This window comes from Desmodus rotundus, chromosome 9 (genome assembly GCF_022682495.2).
Source record: "Desmodus rotundus isolate HL8 chromosome 9, HLdesRot8A.1, whole genome shotgun sequence".
Taxonomy (NCBI): Eukaryota; Metazoa; Chordata; class Mammalia; order Chiroptera; family Phyllostomidae; genus Desmodus; species Desmodus rotundus.
In genome coordinates, this window is record NC_071395.1 from 94,530,407 (window position 1) to 94,556,264 (window position 25,858).

Genomic DNA, 25,858 nt, shown 5'->3' on the forward strand with positions numbered 1-25,858 from the left:
TGATTAAATGTATCTTCCCATCTTTCCTTGTCTGTTATATTCCTCATAAGGGCATTTATCAATTTTCAACAAAGATCCCTTCTATAAAATTAAAACTTCTTCTTTGGATATCCCTTATGCCTAACTGTAAAATGGCTAAATATGTTGGAGTTATTTTTCTGTGACCGTTTGCAGATTTTTGTGTTTATTAAAACAGTGAAGCACTGCAAACCATGAGCTACAATAATTTTCTTTGGCAAGTATAAATATTAGTTCATATATGAACTATAGGGCTGAAGTTGAATATCTTTAAAGTGAAAACTTATTCTGTTTTTCCCTTCTGTCAAATTTAGAAGTTTTCAGTTACAGTTGACATACAATATTATATTAGTTTCAGTGTACAACATAGTGATTGGACATTTATATAACTTAGGAAGTGATCACCTGATAAGTCTAGGACCTATCTGACACCATACATGGTTATTATAGTATTACTGACTATATTCCCTATGCTGTACTTTATATCCCTATGACTGTTTTTATAATTGGCAGTTTGTAAATCCTAATTCCTTCTCCTTCTTCACCCATCTCCAACCCCCCTTCCATCTGGCAACCATCAAAATGTTCTCTGTATCTGTGCGTTTGTTTCAGTTTTGTTTGTTTGTTTAGGTTCCACATATAAGTGAAATCATATGGTATTTGCCTATGTCTGAGCTATTTCACTTAGTATAATACCCTCTAGGTCCATCCATGTTGTCACAAATGGCAAAACTTCATCCTTTTTTATAGCTCAGTAATATTCCATAATATCTATGTACCACATCTTCTTTACCCATTCATCTATCGATGGACACTTAGGTTGCTTCCATATCTTGGCTATTGTAAATGATGCTGCAATGAACACATAAATTTGGTTTTAAAGGACATATGGGCATCTCTTACTTGTACTGGGATCCTTTTAGCAATATCAAGAATTAATTCCACATTTGCATAGTTGTTGTTGTTTGGTCCTCCTGGCACTGGCACATAGTGATCTGCCATCTTAATATATTCTGAAAATGCAAGCAAAATAATAAAGAACACATGCTTTATTTTCTGAGATATAACAGCAGAGCAAAACTATGTAAAGGACCATCATAAATAACCACAGCACAAACTGCATTAATGGGATAATTTGAAGGCTCTGACTTTATTAAGTCACAGGCACTAATATGTGCTAATCTCATATTTAGGAGGCTCTTATTCTAAAACAGCAGTTCTCAAACATTTTACTATGTGACCTTTCTCAAGGGTCTTTGTTATCCCTATATCAAAAATAATGTGTCTGTCACTTAGAGGCCTATGTACAACTACTCCATTCTGGGAAAAGACTCTGGTCCTGACACCCTTTATCTTTAACTTGCACTATATTCTGAGAAAGCCCTTTTCCTGATGCAGAGCTAAGACAGAATGGGGACAGTGGGGGTCTGGAGGGTTTGTAGACTGGCTAAACAGGAAAGGTTAGATACAGGAGTCCCCTAGGTGTTTGAAAAGGGTTTACCTGGAATGTTGGGAATAACAGGTATTTGAAAGAAACTTTAAAAAGATACCTTCTTTCCCCTCCTTACTATTTTTCCCCTCAGTATTCCCATTCAAATTTGTCACCTGATGTCTCCTCTCTCTTCTATTCTGGCAACAACTGTAGCAGAGCAGCTACAATGTATAGAAACTGCACTAATAAGTACTTTATATATACATTGTTTATTTTAACACTCAACAGCCCTATATATGATAGGTATTATTAGCACCAAGTTTATAGGAAATTATGGCTTGCAGTAGTCAAATAACTTGCTCAAGCACCATCTCCTTCATATTTATTAAAATTTCTTATATCTTGTTCTTAACTTTTAAAGGCTTTAAGTCATTCTAAAAGAAAATTCTAATCAAAGTAAGATACAAGGCCCTACATTTTGTTCAAAATAAAAATAGGTTTATTGTTCTCTTTGATTATAAGAGGGAAAGCATTCTATTTATAAAAAAATATAAATAATATATCAGGATGTACTAACACTATTTTTTAAAAGTCAAATCACCCATTGCCTGCCACTCAGAGATAATTAGTCCATGTTCTGATATCCTAGAAACCATAAATTGCTAACCAATTTAACAATATAGTGTGGCTCTCTTCCCATATTATGACATAGATACTTAGAAGTTTACAGATTATCTATATATCATATGAACAGTAGAAATGTTAATTATTTCCAATTAATATTAATATATGAATATATGTTAATGGTTGACTAATGTTTCTATAGTTCGTAATTCATTTAACCACTAACTTACTGGTAGGCACATAGGTTATTAATAATTTAGAAAAATATTAAATCAATGTAATGATGAATATCCTTATAATATTGTCCAATTGTACCCTTAGGATATGTTCATAGAAGTAAAACTATTGGGTCAAAGGGTATGCACATTTTCAATGATTGAACCAATTTAGATTCTCACCAGCAATATGGGTACCAAATTGCCTATACTCTCATCTATATTATGTGTCACCAATCTTTTAAATTTTGCCAGTCTTATAAATGAAAACAAAATCCCAATCTACAATTGATTTGGTTTGCATTTCTTTGATTACCACTGGTATCAAATCTCTTTTCATATGCTTATTATTCCTTTTTAATTCTTTTTTTATGGACTCCCTATTTGTGGCTTTTGTGTTCATTTTCTACTGAAGAGCGCCTTTTTCTCATTTCAAAGGTAGAAACTCTTTGCTGCTAATACGTTTTTCCAGATTACCATTTGTCTTTAACTTCTCCTCTTTCTATTTGCTAAATAGAGATTTTTATTCTTATGTAGTCAAATCTAACATTTCTGTAGTTCAGTGGCCCTAGATGTGGCAAAAAAAAGTTACTTTAGCTGTCGACCTATATCCTACACACACACACACAGTCTACAAGGTACTGCTGTTGCCAACCAACAGCAGTTCAGAATTCTATACAATCAATCTTCTATTTTCATTATTGTAGACACTAAAGAAAAGAGAAGGCCTGGAAAGTAGAAAAGAAAGCTTTCTAATTATGTAGCTTGCATTTTGCTATCATCTCCAAATTCCCATAATTCCCACAACTACCACGACACTATTCTAGAGTATATTTACAAATAAATAAGAAAACTACCCTTAAAAGAGAATATGCAATTAAATACTAAGGATTTCACTAATCATCCTCTTCTCCAACTTCTCCAATAACTACCAAGAAAAAAAATGCAATTGGCCCATTATTACCATTCTCGCCATCCTTTCACCTATCAATTTTGCCTGTTCCCCTCCAGTCTCAGAACAGGAAGCCCTCTCTTCATGTTAATAAGCAACTCTTCTATCTAAGGTTCCTTTTTTTCAAAATTATTTAAATTGGTAAAATACTTAATGTTTAAACTGGATTACAGGGATCACTACACAATGGTATGAATTTACTACAACTCACAGAACAGTATACTTTTAAAGGGGTGACTTTCATGGTATATAAATTATACTCAATAAAGATATTAAAATAATTAACATAATACAAAGTTTAGAACAAAATGAAAAAAATAAAAATCATCTAAGATACTAATTCCTTAATTCAATACCACTGTTATCAATATTATAATCCTTTCTAGAGATCTATCTTTTAAATAACTTTTAAAGAAAGTATATAGTTGTATAAACTCTAAGTTAAAAGCTGTAAAAAAGCAGAGACACAAATAAAAATAAAAAGACCCCAAAATTCCACCCCCATAGATAACTAGTATTGCTGTTTGGGTATATGTCATTATACTTTTGTTTTCTGACTACACACAATGTACTTTTTTCCCTATTCTTATACCTGGCTGTCAATCTCCTATGGCCAACGTTTTTCTTAGAAATTGTGATGAACAGACACTAAGGTGTCTGTCCCCATGACCCAGTCTCCAGATATTCATACTTTAAGTAATCCCCTCTCCTTGGGTGTGACTTGCTTCTGGCCAAGAAAATATGGCAAATGTAAGGAGATGTTATTTCCATGACAACATTACCTAGGAATCTAACCTATCTTAATACTTTCCCTTGCAGGCGTTGAGGTAAAAGGCAGTCATTTTGGAATGGCCCATGTGACTAAGAGCCAAGAATAGTCTCTAGTCAACAACCAGCTAAACATTCAGGCCCCTGGTCTGAGATCCCAAAGAAAACTGAATACTGCCAACAAACATGGAGCTGGAAAGCAGATCCATCCAAAGTTGAGCCTCGGATGAGACAGCAGCCCCACTGACAACTAACTGCAGCTCTGTGATAATGTGAGCCAAAGACCCGGCTAGGTTGCGCCAGGGCCTACGGAAACTGAGATAATAAATGTCTGTTGTTTCAAGCTTCTAACTTTGTGATAATACTGTCACATAGTAATAGATAAATGATATGGCAATTTCTACCTGTACTTTAAATAAGATGACATAATAACCATTACTCCTAAGGCATAGTCTTAACATCATTGTGTCAATATAGAGAGAATATATACAAACCAAAACAAGTTTTAAAAGATAGCTATGTAAAAAGTTAATGTTGCCCTGGCTGGTGTGGCTCAGTGGATTGAGTGCCGGCCTGCAAACAAAAATGTTGCCAGTCCAATTCCCAGTCAGGGCACATGTCTGGGTTGTAGGCCAGGTCCCCAGTTGGGGGCATGCGAGAGGCAACTGATCAATGTACTTTGTATCTCTCGCACATCGATGTTTCTCTCCCTTTCTTTCTCCCTCCCTCCCCTCTCTCTAAAAATAAATAAAATCTTTAAAATTTGTTTAAAATAAAAATAAATAAAAAGCTAATGTTATCTATGGGTACTCTACCTTAGAGATTATGCTTTAGGGATAAAAAGTATGGAGAGGAAAGTCACAACCTTTCAGCTATCCCAAAAGTCTTTATCTACAACTCTCAGCTGGAGAACCTAGTGAGCAGGGAAAATATGCAGAAGAGCCTGCAGAGTGAAACACACTTGGCTCTCAAGAGGTCTCTCCCTCAGGAAAAGGGGAAAAAATACACTCTGGTTCATAAGGGAAATAGTATTTCCTTCCAAACCTTTCCACTTACATATGCTAAAGTATGTGGCTTAGCAAATAATTGACACTTGAAAGGCATACACCTGAAAAACCAAATCAACACTTTTGTTAAATTCCTACCTATCTTTACTTAGAACATGGGAGTCTTGTTGAGGTTAAATATGGCACAATCACTTACATATGCCTATTATTAATACTTTTTAAAAATTATTCTTATTTATTGATTTGAGAGAGACAGACAAACATTGATTTGTTGTTCCACTTATTTATGCATTCATTGGTTGACTCCTGTATGTGTCCTGACTGGGCATCGAACCCACAACCTTGGTGTATTGGGACGATACTCTAACCAACTAAGCTACCTGGCCAGGACATTTATTATCACTTTTTATTATTTTTTTTCTAATTTTTCATCATTTTATTTTTATTTTTTTAAAAACATATTTTATTGATTATGCTATTACAGTTGTCTCAGTTTTTCCCCTCTCACCTCCCTCCACCCTGTAACCCCCATTCCCTTTGGCAACCTGCCCCCTACACCTTAGTTCATGTCCAAGGGTCATGTATATAAGTTCTTTGGCTACTCCATTTCCTATACTGTTCTTTTTTTTTTCTTTTTTTTAAATGTATTTATTTATTTTTATTCAGTTACAATTGTTTGCATTTTCTCCCCTTCCCTCCACCCCACCACAGCCAGTCCCACCTCCTTCCCCCACCTCTACCTTCCCCCTTGATTTTTTCCTTGTGTCCTTTATAGTAGCTCCTATAGACCCCTCTCCCCACTATCCCCTCCCCACTCTCCTGTGGCTATTATTATCACTTTTTAAAAGAGAAATCCTTTTAAAAGAATTTCACTGGAAAGCCATCGGTTTGGGAATCCCCCTAAATTACCATTCTCCTACTTAAAGGCTGACCTATTCAATGTTTTATGCTCAAGAGTGATACTTTCTTAATGGTAATGACTCACCTGCATTGGCTTTAAGATCCTCAGGTGTGACCATGACAACAAATCGGATTGCACGTTCATTTCGAAACATCTCATAAGACCACCGACGGATAGACCGCATGCATTTCACTGCTGCAATGCCGTTGTTGGCAATAAGAACCTGGGAGAGTGGGGGGATGGGAATTGGAGAGAAAAATAGAAAAGGCAAGCAATGATAGAGGAAAAGAAGAGAGAAAATTTTTGTAGATCTATCTTCCTCTGAAAAGCCATATTTTCAATAGGAATTTGTATTGCTAGTCTAGGCAGTTAGGAACTAGCTCCCACATGATCAAAGAATACTTTAAAATGTTAGCTAAGGAAATACTTCATATGTGCCCACTCAACCTTACTCCTTTCTAACTTCATTTCTTGAAGAAAAAAAAGCACAGCTACTCAAATCTTGTGAGTTTTTGAATTATTCTACCATACCAATCACTAGGGAACAGAAGACACACTCAGAGAGATGATGTATTACAAATAAGGAATGCAGGAAGACCCAACAGTGCAGTGTCGCGCTCCATCCTCCACTGTAGTAAAACAAGGTGCAGGACCCTGAATGTGTGGAAGAACCCTGCCCCAGCCACCACCTCTCTCCAAAATGCTGAACCCCAAATGCCTTAGAAGTGTAGAGACTCATAAAGAATGGTCACAAGAAAAAGAGTAGAGAAATCAATGACTCTGAGACTACTCTGTAAACAAACCTTTCATCTCTCTACCTGTCTTGCATGTCTCCAAGGATAACAACACAGGCTAGGAGACATATAATCTATCTTTATTGGAAGACTAACAGAAAAACACTGCTGAAGCAATACTTTCAGGGGTGGGAATGTAGGTCCGCATCCTTTAATCTTTTAATCACTGTAAACTGTTTCAACCAAGTCATCCTTTCAGCTTTGACATGGTTTGGATACAAGTGACAACAAAGTTACTAGTAACATTTAAAAATACTTGAAATCTCTTCCAGTATTTCATGTAATATATTCCCTCTAAAATCTCAAATACTTGGTGGAAGCCAGTAAGTCACGTGTATCAAACTGTTTAAACTTTCTGTTCTGACACTCTCTACTTCCTCAGCTCGAAATCCAGTGCCCTAACATTATCTCCACCCCACCGCCCCACGAGCTCATCAATTTCTCAGAGACTCTCAGATCTGTGCAGCCCAACCCTGTAAAACCACAAGATCTTTTAAAAAGAACTTTATAAGCACTGCTTCAACATTTTAATTAGCTGTGACTAAATTATCAGTGATTAATGCATATTATAAAAATAGTAAAATTATTTAATAGGATGCTAGGGAAAAAGGAAAGGTTTCTGAAAGTCTAAATATCAGTTTTGAGCAAATCTAGACAATAAATTGAGGCACTGATCTCATGTACTTAGGGAAAAAATTTAGCAGGTTATAACTTACCTTCTCAATCACTTTATTCCCCCCAAAACGAGTAACGAATTCTGCTGGAGAAGCTACAGTGAAATCTCTCTGTGAGTCTACTTTCTTTCGGTCTCGACCTTGCTTTACTAGGTGCAAGCCAGACATGCTGGACCTATAAAAATAGAGAAACCGTGAAAAGTCTATCAATAGGATTTCTTCCCGCCATCTATCTCCCCTAGAGATCTGCTTTTCATTGCCATACTATAACAACACTTCTAACTGCACCCTTATATAGACTGCATGCTGGCAGACCACATACTTTTTTAAATAAAAGAGAAGGAGGAAATGTTTGCTTGCAGAAATTTAAGGAAAAAAAATAACTGTCCATGAATAATAACAAATAACATTAAAAGATAGGGAAAGGTCAGAATGAAACAAGATGGTATAAATAACAGACTCAGCTGTTAAAGCTGAACACACAACGAGCAAGGCTGTTTCTGGATCATGATTCTGGCATATGGATGACCTTCACCTCTGTATCACTACCCTCCATCTTTCTTATTAGCTATTAACTGCCTACTCAATGTTTTACTTGTGTATCCCATAGGTGTTGCAAAATCAGTAACTCCAAAACCAAATTCTTTACAAGGCAGCATAATATACCACACTTCATCGATTTTAAGATGCCCTACAATAATTTTTTTTAAAGTCTCTGAATTTGGTTTCTATCGTACAACTGATTGTATGGTTTATTTAATTGGCAGTACTCCCCCCCCCACCGTGGTACAGACCACACTGGTACCTCTAACAATCAATGGTGTTTTAGATTAGATGAAATATAGTACTTGAAACAGCACAAACCTGGGTTTAGATTCCTGATCTGTCTACTTAATAGCTCCAATGAGCTTTAGCAAATAATTTAACCTTGCTCAGCTTCAGTTTTCTCTTTGTAAAATACGCAGAGTATTTACTGTTCTAGATATTTATCTATTGTCTCTCAGCTCCAAGCCCACTCTTTTATGCTCTGCTCTGTGAAAAGAGGGCTAAGCGTCTGCAAAACTGTTCAGTTCTGCCAATGGGAAGACAGAGGGATAAAATAAAAAGAGACTTCTTTCATACTTTCCAGCTATTACCAGTATTGCTCCACAGTAACAGAGAGTTAATGCTAACTTCTAGCATCTTCTGATATTCTGAGGAGGAATCCTAATGCATTCCCTTAAGGGTACCAGGAGCAGCAGGTTGTGGCTCCTTGGCAGTCAGTAAGGCCTAGTCATGCCCACTCCTCCTCTGGCTACTCTGCCTCGGCCTAAACCACCTGTCGGGCCAGGTCTCCTCCTCAGGGATCTGGGTACGAGCTACTTAAAGCTTGCTCTAAGTGGTCCAAGCACCAGCCCCCAGGGTCCTCCTCCAAGTTCCCACCACTTCCTTTTTGTCCTCCCAGGCCTAGGGGTGGTAACTGCTTTCTATAGGTATTAAGTCTGGGTTGCCTCAAAATCCTTTTTTTGTTCTTTTATTCTTCTAACATGCAAGTAATCAACTCTCACTGTTGAATGTCCTGTTCATCGTAATACCTAATGCAGTTTCTCTTTCCTTGACTGGACCTTGATAGACCCTCTGAGTGGGTATATTGAGGATTCCATGAGATAATGGACATGAATAAGGTCTTTCATACAGAGTTTAATAGACAGCTATTTTCTTCTATTTTTATCTTTTCTTCCTTTCTCCTACACTCTAACTTTGATACTGCTGCAGTAATTTAACTTTTCAAGATAAAAGAACATGATTAAAATTGTCCCACAAAGAAAATATCAGGTCCAGCTCTGACCAGTGTGGCTCAGTTGGCTGGGCATTGTCCCACAAAGCAAAAGGTTGGTGGCTCGATTCCCAGTCAGGGCATATGCCTAGTTGTGCAGGTTTGGTCTGCAGTTGGGGCATGTATGAGAAGCAGCCAATCAATGTTTCTCTCTCACATTGATGTTTCTCATCCTCTCTTTCTCTCCCTCTTCCCCTCTCTCTAAAGAGAAATAAAATCTTTTTTAAAAAAAAGAAGAAAATACCAGGTCCAGATGGTTTTAAAAGATAAGTTCTATCAAACTTTCAAGTACAGTAGTCTACCAAACTTCTAGACCACAGAAAAAGAAATAAAACTCCCAAGCTAGAGAACACTGATGTAAAACCAGGCAAAGATGTTATATGAAGGTAAAAATTCAGGTCCATTTTATTCTTGACTACAAATGCAAAATTCCTAAACAAAATAATCTAAATAGTAGGGTATTAGTGTAAGGATGAGCAACTATTAGTAAAAAATATGTTACTCCATAACCAAGTTGAGTTTGTCCCAGGAATACAAAGATGGTTTAATTTTAGAAAATCCATAAAAAAAACCCATGTTAGATTTCCTAACACATGCAATAAAATGGATAAAAAATTAGAGGCATTAGGATTGCAAAGGAGGAATTGTCATTATTTGGGAATGATATGATCATTTACATGGAAAACACAGAAGATTCTGCAAAGTATTAGAAATAACAGACCTTAGTCAAGTGTCTAGATATACAATTAATATATAAGAAGTCCAAATATATTATATAGTAGACTACACAGATTATAAAATTAAAAACAAATCATGAAGTTAAAAACAACTAAAATACACCCACTCTTATTAAGAGATACATAAGATACATTAAAACTATATAAACAGGAAAACAAAAGAATGTGATAAGTATGTGATTAAGAAAATTGATTATCTGGGTGGGGGAGGCAGGGAGAAGGGTCAAGAAGAGACCATATAATTGAATGTAGGTGATGCCCACAAAGGACCTACCCTTGTTTTAAGGTGGTAGATTTCCAATTCTTTCTATATTATATTTTTTAAATAACTAAGCAAATAAACAAATAATAGTGGGCCATACATGGACCAATGAGTGTGCCATGAACCAATGGTTATATAATTCTATACAGCTAAAGTTAAACACACGCATGCTCCTCAAAGGTCAGCTTTTTGTTAATTAAGGAGGGAGGGAAGAAACAGAGGAGATATAAACCTAGAATTAGTAAGGACTTGATTGAGTATAAGGCAAAAAGGGAAGCCAAGTCTATACTGATAAAAATTAAGGTGGAGAAGGAATTGGTCGTGAGATTTAATCAATAATTCAGAAAGACAATGGATCTCAAAATCTTCACCTCTCACCTACCTTTTGTTGGGAAGCTATTAAAGAATGTTGTCTTCTAAAAGGATGGAATAAGCCAAGAAGAAGGAAGACAAGGGATTCAAGAAACAGAGGACCCAACACAGATGAGAAGGGAATTCCCTAGATGACTGCTCAAATTGGAAGACAGACTGCTTCAGGAGGAATGCATTCTTGGAAAAATGGACAGATCACCCATTGTATTTAACAACAGAAAAACAAAATAAAACTTTGTGTGTATAATATATAAAAATATATGGGTATGTTTTCTTTATATATATACATATATGCTTGTTTTACACATATAAAACAAAACAATGTTATACATATGTTTGTCACACACACATATGTAAACCATTCTGATTTTATATATCATATATGTAATATATGGCATATATTATATGCCATATATTGTGTATATCATATAGGGTATTACCATGTGACATACATCATCTCATATATATCATATGTGATATATATCATAGACATAATGTGTGATATATATTATGTCTGTGTGTGTGTATAAAATCAGTTGCTTTTTACTTATTTGACTCTTAGTGAAGTTTCACTTGGTATTCCCTCAAAAGGGCAGAAGAGGCAAATGAAAAGAAAAAGGATGATTGTTCTAAAGACTAATTTTACCAACTCAGTGTTTTTGCATGTTTTTTGCTTTTGCCAAAATCCAGCTTAATTTTCATGAAATTTAAAAAATAAAACCCTCTCAAGACTGCAAAAACAAGCACACAAACATAGAAGATAATAGAGGGACCCTGAGGTACTGTTATCAAGCAAATCATTCAGGTCTTTTATGTCAGCCCTCTGCTGAAGGGGAACAGAACTGCAAGAGGCCCAAGGAAGGCCAAGAAGCCTGACTCATTTCCTCCTCTGCCTGAGTTCTCGGCAGGAAGAAGGAAGATGCCAGGGCAAGTGAGCTTGGCATCCTTCACAACTCCAGTCTGGCTGCACAAGGTCACGGGCCAGGACAATTGCAGCAGGTACCTTTTGCAGTCCCAGAGACACATTCTAAAAAAGTTTTAAAGTACCTTCAACAGGGATGCTACATCCTACACAGAAGTGATGCCTACCTTCACGAGAGTTGAAGAGACTTTACTCTTGAAAAACCAGCCAAATCCAGTGAGCAAATTTGGCGCAGACTGAGTGAGATCCCTTAATGAAATAACAGCACAGCAAGATCTGCACAGGGGTGCTTGTTTTCAACATAACTACAACTATCACACATGGGCTCAGATATCTTTGGTTCAAATTCTGAATGTTAAAAAAAAAGTTTGAGAAATCCAGAATCAAATATGAGAATTTTTATTCACTTTCTTGGAAAAAAATTTTCTTAGATACAAAACATTATCAAATCAAATTTGCCATAAATTCTAGGGCTTAACTCCAATGTCTTACTGTTTTTTAAAGGTATATGTTGCCTAAATGTGGCACCCTAAAACTTACCTTTGAAGCATGTAATATCTCATCTCCTTATTTTCCTCTGCAGAACCCTCCATATCACGATGACAAACGAATGGAAGCTTTTTCTTCAGATTTCAGCCTTGTAAACACAAGCCGCAGCTCGTCCTCCTGTTGCAGGTGCTTAAAACCCAGGAGGACAGGAGATACTGTGCTTTCTGCCTACTTCTTGGCCCTGCTTCAGTCAGACTAGAGTATTCCTGATGGCCTCAAACTACAGTCTTTTTGTCCACTTTGTCCCCAATTTCCCTATTTCCCCACTTTTCCTCCTTTTTGAAATATTCCCCTACATTTGGCTAACACCTAGAGTTAGCTGCTTTCTTAAGAGGACTGAGAGGAGAGGGGGAGAAATATAAAAGCTTGTAAAACTAGAAAACAGATCTTAGTACTCTGCATTAGTCGCAGCAAACACGTTTCAACAAGGGTCACTTTCTTCTGACAGTCACCAGAGAAAAGCTCCACAGCCTCTCCTGGCTGCCAGGAGCACATGACAGGGAGGCCCAGGGCAAAAAAGAAGACCAAGTTTACAAGGACAACTAAGCCAAGAAAATAATGGGGTCAGGAAATCCAGAGGGAGGAAGACAGCCCAGCCTAGGTAAGTAATTTCTGGGACCCAATCAAAACAAATAATACTGAGTATCAGACTGAAAGAGAGGGGAAAGCAGGTCAGGCGGTAAAAAGAAAAAAAAAAAAACACAAGAGACAAAACATGCCACTAATAGAGAACTCTGTATAGAGTGGGAGCCACAATTCTAATTTTTAGGCCAGAATATTGACACGCAGGTACACATACAAAACCTCTTTAAAAACAATGAAATCTAAGATTTTATTCACTAAAACTTGAGAATAAGAATGGAGCTGGTACAAATGGTATATAGACATGTGGATAAAATCCTTGAAAGAAAAAAGGAGCCCAGACAAATATTTTAGACACAGAGGTGTAACCCAATTTAAGCAGGGAAGTAAAAGCCTGCCTGGAAAGGCTCCTAGGACATATTTATTGCTATGGAAGCAAATTTGCCACAGATGGACAGGTCATTTAAATAAATAAATAGTGGCTTACGTTATACAACAACATATTCTTGTTTTAGCTTTTAATTAAGCAGATCTCCATGATATTGTTGCCTTGTAATGGGAGAAAAGACTCCAAAAGCTAGAATCTATAGAATCACAACTTCCTGACACAAGATCTCAGGTATGGTATAATTCACCAGAGTCATATCTAACCTGATTCATGCACAATAGAAAAATTCTCCCCAAAATGCTGGGTAGCAATAGTTAATAGTCTGATGCCAACTACACTGAGAACCTATTAATGTTCTACAATAACCCTCCAAAACAGAAGTACACAAATGGCCTGGAACCCAGATAGAAGATGAACAGTGAAATTGAAGATAAAATGATTAAGACAAACCTCAATCTTCGGACATTCGGGTGACCCAAGTTGAAAAGACTCACGACACTCAACATGACCACCAGCCATCACAGAAAATGGATGTCTTGGGTTGTTTTCTGGTCTGTACCACTTTGTATCATTCCTTCTATAATATGCTGATGCCTGACAAAGTTAGTCGAGTTTACTTTTTCCTTTAAAGAACCATGCTGACGCAGAGGCTCCCTCCTATCTTTATGTCTCTTCAGAATAACGTGTCTCAAAATAGAGCACAAAGGCCTTTGTTCAGAACAACGATAGTGACCACAGATGTAGAAGGAACTCAGTTTTACACACATCTGTCTCCAGATGCAGGCAGTTCCCAAAAGAGAATCACTCTCTGCCTTTATTATATAAATTGAACATTCAAAAACCAAATAAAGCATTGACTATAGAATAAAGCAGGCTATTTTGCACTCTATTATAACAGAAAAATATACCAAACAGGCACACTCAATAATGAAGTTTGTGCTTTCTTTTACCAAAGGGATCTTTCTAAAACAATTAAACACTAACACAGCACACCCAGATCCAAAAACAAAGCTAGAGTTTTCTAATCTTTTATGGATGCTGCTCACAATCCTTATGTAATACTAGAACACAAGAAATAAAAAGCCACACATTCATTTCTCCAAATTCAAAGCATCCCCATCTTAATCTACCATAAAGTGTCCAAAGGAGACACATACCTGGCACAAAATCCAACTAGAAGCCCACACTGATCCCAGCATTGTAACATGCCAAGCACCAAGAATGACGTAGCAGTTTATCCAGCAGACAGTGATGCATTGGCTGGCTTGATTGCAGTGCAGTCTGAGTTATACTGCAGCACACACTGTAAGAGATTGTCTTACACTGGGGCTTTTCCAAGCAGAGAAATCTTGAATCAAGGACGTACCTCTTTTGAAAATCAATTGACCATATATATAAAAATGTTTAGTTCTGGACTCTAACTTCTGATCCACTGATATATATGCCTATCCCTGCAGCAATGCCACAGGGCCTTGATAACTATGGCCTTGATAACTAGGTTTTGAAATCAGGGAGTATAACTCTTCCCACTTTGCTCTCCTTTTCTAAAATTGTCTTGTCTATTCTGAATCCTTTGGGTTTCCATGTAAATTTTAGGATCAAGTTACCAAATTCTAGAAAGACAAAAAAAAAAAAAAAAGCCTGCTAATTTTTAAATGGACCGTTAATTTATAAATCTATTTAGGGAAAATCGCCATCTTGACAATATTGAGTTTTCCAAACTCTGAACACAGACTGTCTCTCCACTTACAGGGTGGGGCAAACGTAGGTTTACAGTTGTTCATATGGAAAATAGTACAATAATTAATAAATAAAGCAAGAATAAATTCTGTTTGGCATACTTACAACTATAAACGTACTTTTGCCCCACCCCATATTTAGCTCTTTAATTTCATTCACCAATGTCCTATAATTTTTAATGTACAAGTCTTACACTTTTTTGTTAAATTTATTCCCAAGTATTTTACACTTTTTGATGCCATTGTGAATGAAATTAATTTCATTATTTACTTGTTCATTTCTACCTAGTGTATAGAAATACAACTGATTTTTTGTATGTGGATCGTATAGCCTCTGACCTTGCTAAACTCATTTTTAAAAATTTTTAATAACCTTCTTGAGATATAATTCACACACCATTTATTTCAGCCATTTAAAGTACATAATTCAATGTTTTTTTACTATATTCACATAGTTGTGAACCATCATCACAATCAGTTTCGGAACACTTTCATTGCCCTAAAATCTGTCTTTACAGATTTGCCTGTTCTGGACATTTCATATGAATGAAATTATATAATATATGGTCTTTTACGACTGGCTTCTTTTACTTAGCATGTGCATTTGGTGTCGGAGTATACATTTCTTTTTATGGCCAAATAATTTTCCATTGTATGAACAAAACATATTTTGCTTATTCATTCATCAGTCTAGGGATACTGTATTGTTTCCACTTTGTGGCTATTATGAATAATGTTGCTATGGATATTCACATTAAGACAGGTCAAGGGAGCGAGTGTAGCATATGAAGAGAAGAGGAAGCTAATAAGACTTGCAGAAGACCAATAATTAAGTTTCAGGTATACAGCATAGTGTTTAGACAATCATATATTTTTTAATAAGTATGTCTCATGCAGTACCTGCAGTATTTAATTTTTTATATTAAAAATCACTCACTGTTTATCTGAAATTCAAAATTAACTGGGAGTCCTATATTTTTATTTGCTAAATCTGGCAATTCTAGATAAACATACTGTGTTAATTTTAGGGAAAGCTGAGTGAAGGATACACAGGAACTCTTTGCGGTAACTTTGTCAATTCTTCTAAAATTATTTCAAAATAAAAAACTAAATTAAAAAATTAAGTTTATAAAATATTTTTAATGGCATGAAAAATGTTATGTGAAAAAAGCAGGAAACAGAGTTTTATAGTCACCATAACATCATCTGTGTATATATTCTTTAATTAAATTTATCCTTAATGGGTATAAAACACTAAAAGGAAGCATATCAAATATTAACAGCAGTTATCAATGAATGATTATATTCTGTTTTATTTCTTTCTTTATATTTTTTGGATCTTTATACATTTTGGATCCAACTTTTTTATACATGTAATAATTTCTTAAAATTTTAAGCAGTAAATGCAAACTTCACTTGTAAATTTATGTTAACAGAAAGAAAAAAGGGGGAAATGAATGCATCACATAAAATAAACATTGTTCTGAGACCTACTTACAACATTCATAATTTCATTTCTAAAATTAGGTAGATTTACAGAATAAACTCTGGAGACTGTAATACATACACTGACAGCTTCTGATTTCTGAATGGAAAGGAGTGAGTTGGAGATAGAAAAAACTATTGTCCTCAGCAAAAGAGTACCCAGTTGCAGATCTCATAATGTCCTTCTCTGTCTACTCACTTCTGAGGCACCATAGCAACTGGAAACCTCAAGGAAGGAGCTTTGAGAATAGAGTTGGAAGAGCTGTTGGGGCTCCTCCAAGGAGGCTAAATGAGAAATGCTAAGAAAGTCAAAACATAAGAAAACTCTTACAGGCCAACCACTAAGTAAAGCCAAAATATAAACTCAAAACTAGAGTAAGTTTTATTATTTATTTCCCCTATTAGAAATTGAAAGAGATGAGCCAAAAGACAGAATGGAGAAATGAAATTTCCTATCTTCTCAGTAATGGTTATTCTTGTGGGCAAAAAAGGGTTCTATGGAGAGTAACCTCTCTGGGTGATCTGATCATAAATCCTAACTGGGCAGGTCATGGTGGGGTAGTCCTGTCCCAGGCATACAACTTTTTTAGTAAAAGGTCTATCTTTGCCATAAGCAAGCCCTGTCCACTGTCTGTGAATCTAGGTTAATATACCTTTACAAATACATGCAATCACCCTTAAGAAAGCACATATTCTTGTTAAGCATCTTTTAATCCAATCCTCCTCAACCACCACTTCCTCCCACCCTCATGTAATCTTTCTTACTTCCCTCCTTAATTTCAAATGCATTTTAAAAAACCCTGTGAAACTGTCACTCATTGGAGCATTTCAGATATTGCTTCCTGGCAACTGTTGTCAGCTTTGGTTCAAATAAACTCATAAAAATCCTCTACAGGTATGGACATTTCTATGGGCAACATTTGAATTATAACATTGACAGAATATGTTTGCTGTAATCAAAAGCTTTTCAAATCTAAACTTCCAAGTTCTAAGCTCTAATTTGCAAAAGACTTAAAGAGGTTTTCCCAGTCCAAAATTTTTATCTCACAAAAGGGCTCCTCCCTAATAAGTAATAACATGCACTAGTATGGCACATTTTATGTTTCCAAAAGCTTTTGCAGTTATTATTTAAGTTTACCCTCCATCACTAGATTTAAATGAAATGACTTCAAAATCAAGAGTTTAAAGTGAAACACTAAAAAGGAAAGAGAATCCTTGTTTCTTTCCAGGTCAAACACAAGCAAAGAAAGTTAACACTAAAAAGCCCTGTCCTTTATAGCTTTTGATCAAATCATGTCACTACTCTTGTCTTCTTAACTTCCCTTTTGACCCAATGGGAGCAGAAGCTGAAAGCCATTCCCACATTCTCTCTGAATCTCACCTCATCACCATTATTTCCTATGGATGAAGGTCTTACATGATTTTTTTTATAACCATGAATTTTAGGAAATACCAAAAGTGAAGTATTTTTCTTTCTAGACCAGAAAGGAGATAGGAAGGTAACTCACCTTTAAGGAGCTCTTTCTGAATGAACTTAATCACTCTCTCCTTCCAAAGCAGCAACTACTTGTCTTAAACCCCAGCGACAGAAAAGTTTATATTTATGTATATACAAATAACAGCAATTACAGATTATTTTCAAATGAAGTCATTATCTAAACATGCTTGCTAAGCATAAAATGTTGACCACTTGATATTATAAGTATATATTTTAAGAAGTTTAAGAGAAAACTGAGATGGAGTGTCAAATACTATAACATGAATGAATTATAGGATTAAAAAAGGGTTAAAGAAATCATATACCTTAAGAGGTAAAATACCCAACTGTGGGACTAATGTGATTCCAACTGGACCTCAACCAGGAATTCAGCATACCAGTTGACAAAACTGATTACAATCTTTGGTTGACAGCATGGAGTGATCTGGATTTGGAATGCATTGTAAGTATGCAGAACAATCTGCCCTCAAGTGGCCTCCCACAAGGGGCAGAGTAAATGTCAATATCCATACAACTAAGTGGCTTTATTATATGCCACGAAATCATACGTTAGTTATAAAAATTAACATGCCCACACTCATTCTTAAATGGTCTTTCTTTTCAAATGTTCAATTAAATATTAATAATGAAGTTCAGAAATATATCAACCCAGCTGATATATCAACCCCTAGCTAATCTTATCTACAAATAAAAAGCACAGTTGAATATTCCCATAAGCTATAACTTTCTTGGACTGTTACTTTTCAGATGTTTGGGTCATAAAGCATAGAAAATGACTCATCCAGTCTTTCGTTGGTACTCTAGAGAATATGTGACGCAAGTCATCCCCATTTTGGAAAAACCTATTTTCTATTCCACCCTATCCATCATTCCCACAGAATTCTCATTTAGCACCTAAAACCAAGCCCTAAACTTGAGAGGCCAGTTCTCATCCTATATTATGGCAATGACTTCACTTGGTTTTAGGTAACCTCCAGTTAACATCTCTTAGGGATGTACCTGTCCATTTAATCTATTTCATCTGTGAAGGATTAGGCTATTTCCTCAAGAAGCTAAACCGGTCTCTACTTAACTTTGAGTTCAAAGAGTAAAAAGGAGTATATGAACCAATATACTCATTTTTATAGATGAGGAAAATGGGTCCAAAGAGGTACCACAAATTGGTGTGGTCACATACCTAATTGGTGGCAGGTGTCAGAAGAGTTCTCTCCAATATCAGATAAATTTGAATCCATTTAAATTATCCTCAAGGACATGATATTCACAAGTGACTTAAGAAATGGATCAATGAAACTTTGTTTTATTTTGAAATATTAGATAGCTGAAGAGTGAGTGGGAATTGGCACTGTCTCCTTCCCAGGTCGCTGACCACACTTCAATCCATAGCTTCTCCACAAACTATGAGCATGAGTTTGCAACAGTAGGGCCTGCAAACAAATTCTCAGGCATGCATAGCACTGACAACACAGTCTTGGCAATAAGAGCCATCAACTTTGAGAATGAATTGGCAATAACTAAGCAACTACAAACTGCCTTGTTATAATATCATTATCTAGCCCTGGCTGGTGTGGTTCAGTGGGTTAAGCATTGGTCTGCGAACTAAAAGGTCGCTGGTTCAATCCCCAGTCAGGGCACATGTCTGGGCTGTGTACCAGGCCCCCGGCTGGGGGTGGGCGAGGGGCAACTAATTGATGTATCTCTCACACACTGATGTTTCTCTCCCTCTCCTTCTCCCTCCCTTTCCTTCTTTCTAGAAATGACTAAATAAAATCTTAAGAAGCAAAGATCCCAAAGCCCCAGGAAGAACCTTAAGGCAGGACAGTCACACTCAGCGAGATCCAGTAGGGGCTCTTACTAGATTAGAGTCTAGTAAAAGGAGTCTATATAAAAAGGAGCTGAATTATTTTATAATCCATCAATAGCAGAAGCACCAAGATAAGAACAACAGCAATACCTACCCTAATTTATGTTTATCTAGGTAGACCTGGCTGTATATTAGAATTACCTGGAGAACTTTAAAAAAAACTGCCCCAGCTCCAAGCCAAGACATTAGCAAATGAATCAAATCTGTGGTGATGGGACTCATTTCCTTTTTTTTTTTTTTTTAAAGATTTTATTTATTTATTTTTAGAGAAAGGGGAAGGGAGGGAAAAAAAGAGAGGGAGAGAAACATCAATGTTTGGTTGCCTTTCATGCACCCCCAACTGGGGACCTGGCCCACAACTAGGCACGTGCCCTGACTGGGAATCGAACCAGCGACCCTTTGGTTCACTGCCTGGCTCAATCCACTGAGCCACAGCCAGGGCAGAAGCTCATTTCTTAAGGCTCCCCAAATGATTCTGATGTACAGTGAGAACCAAGAACCACTAATCTAGAATCTTTCATACAAGACATGCAAAGCAAATGACCAAAGGTTAGTATATCACACACAGGTCAAACAACAACAAATAAGAATACTACAGTGTTACTATTTACTGACATTCTCAATTACATATAGAGAATTGTGTTTCTAGAGAAAAAAGAAAACTCTATTAACAACCCCTTGGTTCCTACCACAGCTCTTTATTGACTACTGGCCCTGCCAGAAATAAAATATAACTTCCTGACATGACGAAGCATTTCAAAAAAAGATTACTACAAATTTGCCCACCCTTGCAAAAGTCCTATCAATCATCAAGATAGTTACAATGATGGTAGTCAGAGTGGGAAAGAAACCAAAATTCCTCAATCTAACTTTATTCTCTAGATCTCAGTAAAAGACCTACTACGTTGAAGAACCACAAAGGTTGAAAGAACATTTAGGGAAAGATACTTTCAAAAACTGTACTCCAGACAAAATACATCATTTTCCACTTACTCATCAAAGCTTTAAGACTAGTGACAAAGGAAAAAGTGAAACAATATTGCCTAAAGTTATTCTTGTTCTTTTCGGAACAAATTCAGTGAAACCAAAACAACAGATTAAAATAAGTAAAACATTAAACTTCTCTCTCACCTCACATGTAAGGCCAAGCCATCCTGTAGGCCAGAGATGCCCACATCAGAGAGTGTATCTGAGCTGACAGAAGCTGGTGACAGAGAACCTTCCTTCTCCTCCAGTAGGTCTAGCTTCATCAGGTTGCTGATCTCATCCTCTGAGTTATCTTCAGACACAGAACCAATTATGAATCGGGAGTGCTGGTTCAGCTCCAAAGGTTTGGTCAAGTGGGATGGTTCATCCATTATGTCTTCAAAATGGGCTCTCAGAGCTATGGAAAAAATGAAGAGTGAGTAAGCGGGTTATGGATAATAACCTATGTCTGAGGATAGCCACAGGTTATACCTAATACACCACAGCTTGTACTTGGAAGCAAGGTAGAGTTTGAGAATTCGTTTCCTTGGCTATCCTATTTCAGGGCCTTTGTTTTTCACAAAGGAGGAAAATTCAGATCATGGTAACTCTACCTAAAAAATTTAAAATCATTTCCTTTTCCTCAAAGAAATCTTCCTAAGAAACTTTAAGTCATTCCCAATCTCTTTACCAATTTGGTGATGTTCAAAAGATAATTAGAAACTTTTCCAGTAGGTCAAAGCTGCTTGTTCTAATATTGTAACTTCAGTTATTAGTATTGGTGAGAATGTAGTAAGAGTTTGGGAAGAGTGGTGTTCATTAAAAACTTGGTGTTTACAGTAAACTACATAACTAACATCCAGTTCCAAATACTGTACTGTGAGAGGCTATGGATTTTATACAAGGACATTTATGTATAGCTATATACATGAAATATTTATATATGTATAAGTATACATACCATAAGATATACTATATATATATGTGTGTACACACACACACACACACACATATGGTTTACTTTAAAGCAAACTCTGGACAGGTATTTTTTAACTTAAAAAAAAGAACCTTTACTTTTCCCTATGAGATTTTTCTTAAATATTTAATTCACCCCAAAAATGTCTGCTTTTGGCTCTGATATGCTGACACTGATAGGAAGAAAGTGAATCTACTATCAAATTAAAATCTATAAATCTATTCTGTCATTCCAAAATTCCTACACAAAAATTTTAAAACTACACATCAACTGACTATTAAACAGCTTATGGCCTAACCAACAATTTTAATTCAGAAAGTAATGATTTCCAATCTTGATTTTCAGATGCTCTAAGACTTAATATGTCAACACACAATAAGAAATTTATTAATAAATTTCATATGCTGTAAACCAGTTTGAGGTATAAAAAAGCAATGTTCTTTGACATCAAGATTTAGGAAAAAATGTTTAGGAATTACCTCTAAACATGTTAAAATTATACATTAACCATTATTTTTGTATATTGTAATTTGTGAATCAGAGCTTATTCTTTTTTTTAAAGATTTTATTTACTTATTTTAGACAGAGGGGAAGGGAGGGAGAAAGGAGAGAAACACCAATGTGTGGTTGCTTCTCACACGCCCCTTACTGGGGACTTGATCTGGCCTGCAACCTAGGCATGTGCCCTGACTGGGAACTGAACCAATAACCCTTTGGTTTGCAGGCCAGCACTCAATCCACTGAGCCATACCAGCCAGGGCTTTTCTTTTTTTTTCACTTTTTAAAAAGATTTTATTTACTTTTAGTGAGAGGGGATGGGAGAAAGAGACAGAGAGAAACATCGATATGTGAGATACATTGATGGGTTGTTTCTCACACACCCCTAACTGGGGACCTGGCCCCCAACCCAGGCTAATGCCCTGACCAGGAATTGAACCGGCAACCTTTTGGTTCGCAGGCTGGTGCTCAATCCAATGAGCCACACCAGCCAGGGCAGGGCTTATTCATTTATAAAGATAAAACAGTATTTGTAACCCTAGAACAGTGGTTCTCAAAATGTGGTTCCCCAGACCCAGAGCAATATTACCTAGGAACCCCTTAAAAGTACAAATTCTTGGACCCTACCACATATCAACTAACTGTATCAGCACCTACAGGATGGGGCCCAGCAATCTATACTTTATCAAGTCCTACTAAAGTTTGAGAACCATTGTGCTGAAAAAATGAAGTAGTAATAACAAATTTCCAAGAATGAAAAAATACCTACAGACATTTTTTTAAAGATTTTATTTATTTATTTATTTTTCTAGAGGGAGAAAGAGAAGGAGAGAGACATCCGTGTGGTTGCCTCTCACATGCCCCCCACCAGGGTCCTGGACTGCAACCCAGGCATGCGCCCTGACTGGGAATCAAACCAGCAACCCATTGGTTCACAGGCCAGTGCTCAATCCACTGAGCCACATCAGCCAGGGCCCTACAGACATTTCTTAAAAGTGAGTTGCCCTGGCCAGGTAGCTCAGTTGGTTAGAGTGTCGTCCTGATATACAAAGGTTGGGAGTTCGATCCCCAGTCAGAGCACATATAAGAATCAACTAATAGATGCATAAATAAGTAGAAGAGCCAATCAATGTTTTGTTTTCTCTCCTTCCTTCCTCACTCTCTAAATCAATATTTAAAAAAGTGAGTTGGAGATTACTTAAGCTAACTTTTATGCTTAAAACTAAAATCAAATATAAAAATATCATGCAAACTTGACATCTAAATTTTCTATACATTTCTTTCTCCCTTGGAAAATTAGGTTTCCTTAAAAAACAAAAAAGATTTTAATGTATCCAAATTTTATAAAGAGGTTCACTTCCACAACCTTAATAAAACGACATCATTTAAAAAGGGGGGGGCAGGGAAAGAAAGGATGGTAAAAAGGGAGAGAAGGAGGAAGCAAGGGAAGGAGGAGTTCTAACAGACTGACCACTCCAACCACCAAAAGGTGCAGCAGCAAAAAGCCTAAGTCTTTCACATTTTAGAGCAGTGCATAGTCAAGTTTAAGAATAACACATCCATAAAAGTCCATTTCAGCTAACAGAAAATAATGGCTGCCTTCTTCACAAGAGAAATAAGTAAGGTACTCAGGGCCACATTCTACCTTATAGTCTGACCAAACTCAGGTGACTACACTAAAATATAAAATTCATGAGAAAGAAGCATTTCTCTGATTCCATCGGAGAAGAAAAAGGAAGGATTGACTAATAAATGAAAGGTTCCAAAAGGTCAACTTCAAACTTTTCTTTCCTAGCTAAGAAGAACATGAAGGCAGCCTTCCCTCTAGGGTTGCAAAGAATGGAAGCAGCTCAGTGTCAACAGCTAAACAGCCTGTCCACCAACCAGCAACTCTGCTCAATGGTATTCCCAGGTACACGAGCCTATAAACCACCAGAGAAGAGAGGTCATGTATGGAAAATCACTGAATAGCTGTCCAGACACTCTAGAAGCTATTCCACAGCCTGTCCCACTTCCACTGATTCTAGTCCTGAATTAAAGAGAAAAGGTGGTGGAATACTACCACTGTCAGACTCATTTACTCAAGTCATTCCCCCCAAACCTGCCTATATTCATTTGAGGAAGGCAACTTTTAACATAAAAGCCTACAGTTTAGTATTTTAGCACATGAGCATAAATTTTATCACACTGAACACGTGAAGGAGCATTATTTGTAACTGACCTCTTATGACTCTTACTGTCTGAGCAGATATCCACTTCCAAAAAGAACTGAAAAGAGAAAGGGAGAGAGATTTGAAGAATTTTCTTTAAGGAAACTCAAATTTGATCAATAACTTTTACTCAGCATAATATAAAACTAATAATGCTCAAAGTATGATTTTTCTGGTCAAATCTGTTATTTAACTTGAAGCATAAAGTTCAGTTATTTAACTATTTTTTCAAATCTGTAAATCAAAAACACTGCACATTCAAAGACTTTATTATTTATGAAAGTATTAAACAATAATCCAAGATTATGATATCCAGTTGCATACTTGGATGAACACGTTCTAACCCTATGACTTCCAATATTTCCACAAAAAGAAGGCAGTAGGGAGAAGAAAACCACTAGATTCTGTAGAAGTCAGGTAGGCAATGAGTATGTTTCCAAATGGCTATACCCACCCACAAAACCAGGGAGAGGAGAGATCTCCCATTATATTAAGTCCCTAAACTCTAAGGAACCAAGGAGTCTTTAGCTACTTCCCAAATCCTGGGTTTCCTTCTAGGCCCAGAAATTTAAATGTATCCAGGGTAGAAATTCTCAGCTTCGAGTACTTAAAACGATAACCTGTGGAGCTTTTTAAAAACATATATAGTAGGTCTAAACTCCATCCCAGATCTACTGAACCAGAATTGCTGCTGAAGACCCAGAGATGTGAGTATTAAGTTCCACAGTGGACTGACATAGTTCCCCCGGTCTAGGATGGAGAAGAAAACAAGGAAAGAACTTACTACTCAGAGAGCAAAATTCAGAACTTTTAAGAGAATACCCTGAATGAAAGTGACTAGATTGGGGACAGTGCAGGTATGTTAATTGGAAAATTGAGATTTATGGAATTATGTAGTTTGAGCTAATATCATTCCCCACAATTGTGGTAAAGGTGGGAGGGGGGTAGAAAAGAAAGGAAAAAGGAAGCACAGTTGATCCTTGAATGCCATGGATTTGTTTTTTTGTTTTTAAAGTTTTATTGAATTTATTGGGGTGACACAGTTAATAAAATTATATAGGTTTCAGGTGTACAATTCTATAATATATTGTCTGTATATTGCGTTGTGTTCAATACCCAAAGTCAAGTCTCCTTTCGTCACCAATTGTCCCGTTTACCCTCTTCTACCTCCCCTCTGGTAATCACCATACCTGTCGTCTGTCTATGATGTTTTGTTTTGTTTTTTTTTTTGCTTACTCCCTTTACCTTTTTCAGCCAGACCGTCAATCCCCCTCCCCTCTGACAGCTGTCAGTCTGTCCTCTGTATCTATGATTTTGTTTCTATTTTGTTTGTTCATTAGATTCCACATGAGTAAAATTATATGGTATTTGTCTTTCTCTGACTGACTTATTTCACTTAGCATGAATCTCTCCAGGTACATCCATGCTGTTGCAAAAGGTATTATCTCCTTCCTTTTTATTTCCAAGTAGTATTCTATTGTGTAAATGTACCAAAGCTTTTTCTATCCACACGTATACTGATGGACACTTGGGCAGCTTCCAAATCTTGGCTATTGTAAAAAATGCTTACGTGAACATACAGGTGCATGTATTCTTTCAAATCAGTGTT

At 36.5% G+C, this 25,858-nt stretch overlaps 1 protein-coding gene across 6 annotated transcripts in view; it reads right to left on the bottom strand.

Annotated features, from left to right (window-relative positions):
* ACACA (acetyl-CoA carboxylase alpha) overlaps positions 1–25,858 on the bottom strand; it is a 266,878-nt gene that overhangs the window by 189,191 nt on the left and 51,829 nt on the right. For 4 of the 6 annotated variants that reach the window (XM_053910461.1, XM_071219350.1, XM_045182406.3 and 1 more), the window contains 5 exons: positions 24,261–24,307; positions 20,731–20,983; positions 7,428–7,560; positions 6,002–6,140; positions 922–1,031 (listed from right to left, as the gene is read on the bottom strand). In XM_053910461.1, coding sequence (XP_053766436.1) covers positions 922–1,031; positions 6,002–6,140; positions 7,428–7,560; positions 20,731–20,957 — 609 coding nt within the window. In that variant the 5' untranslated portion in view covers positions 20,958–20,983; positions 24,261–24,307. The remainder of the gene's footprint in view (positions 1–921; positions 1,032–6,001; positions 6,141–7,427; positions 7,561–20,730; positions 20,984–24,260; positions 24,308–25,858) is intronic. The other 2 variants (XM_024572899.4, XM_045182402.3) reach the window with 1 other exon arrangement.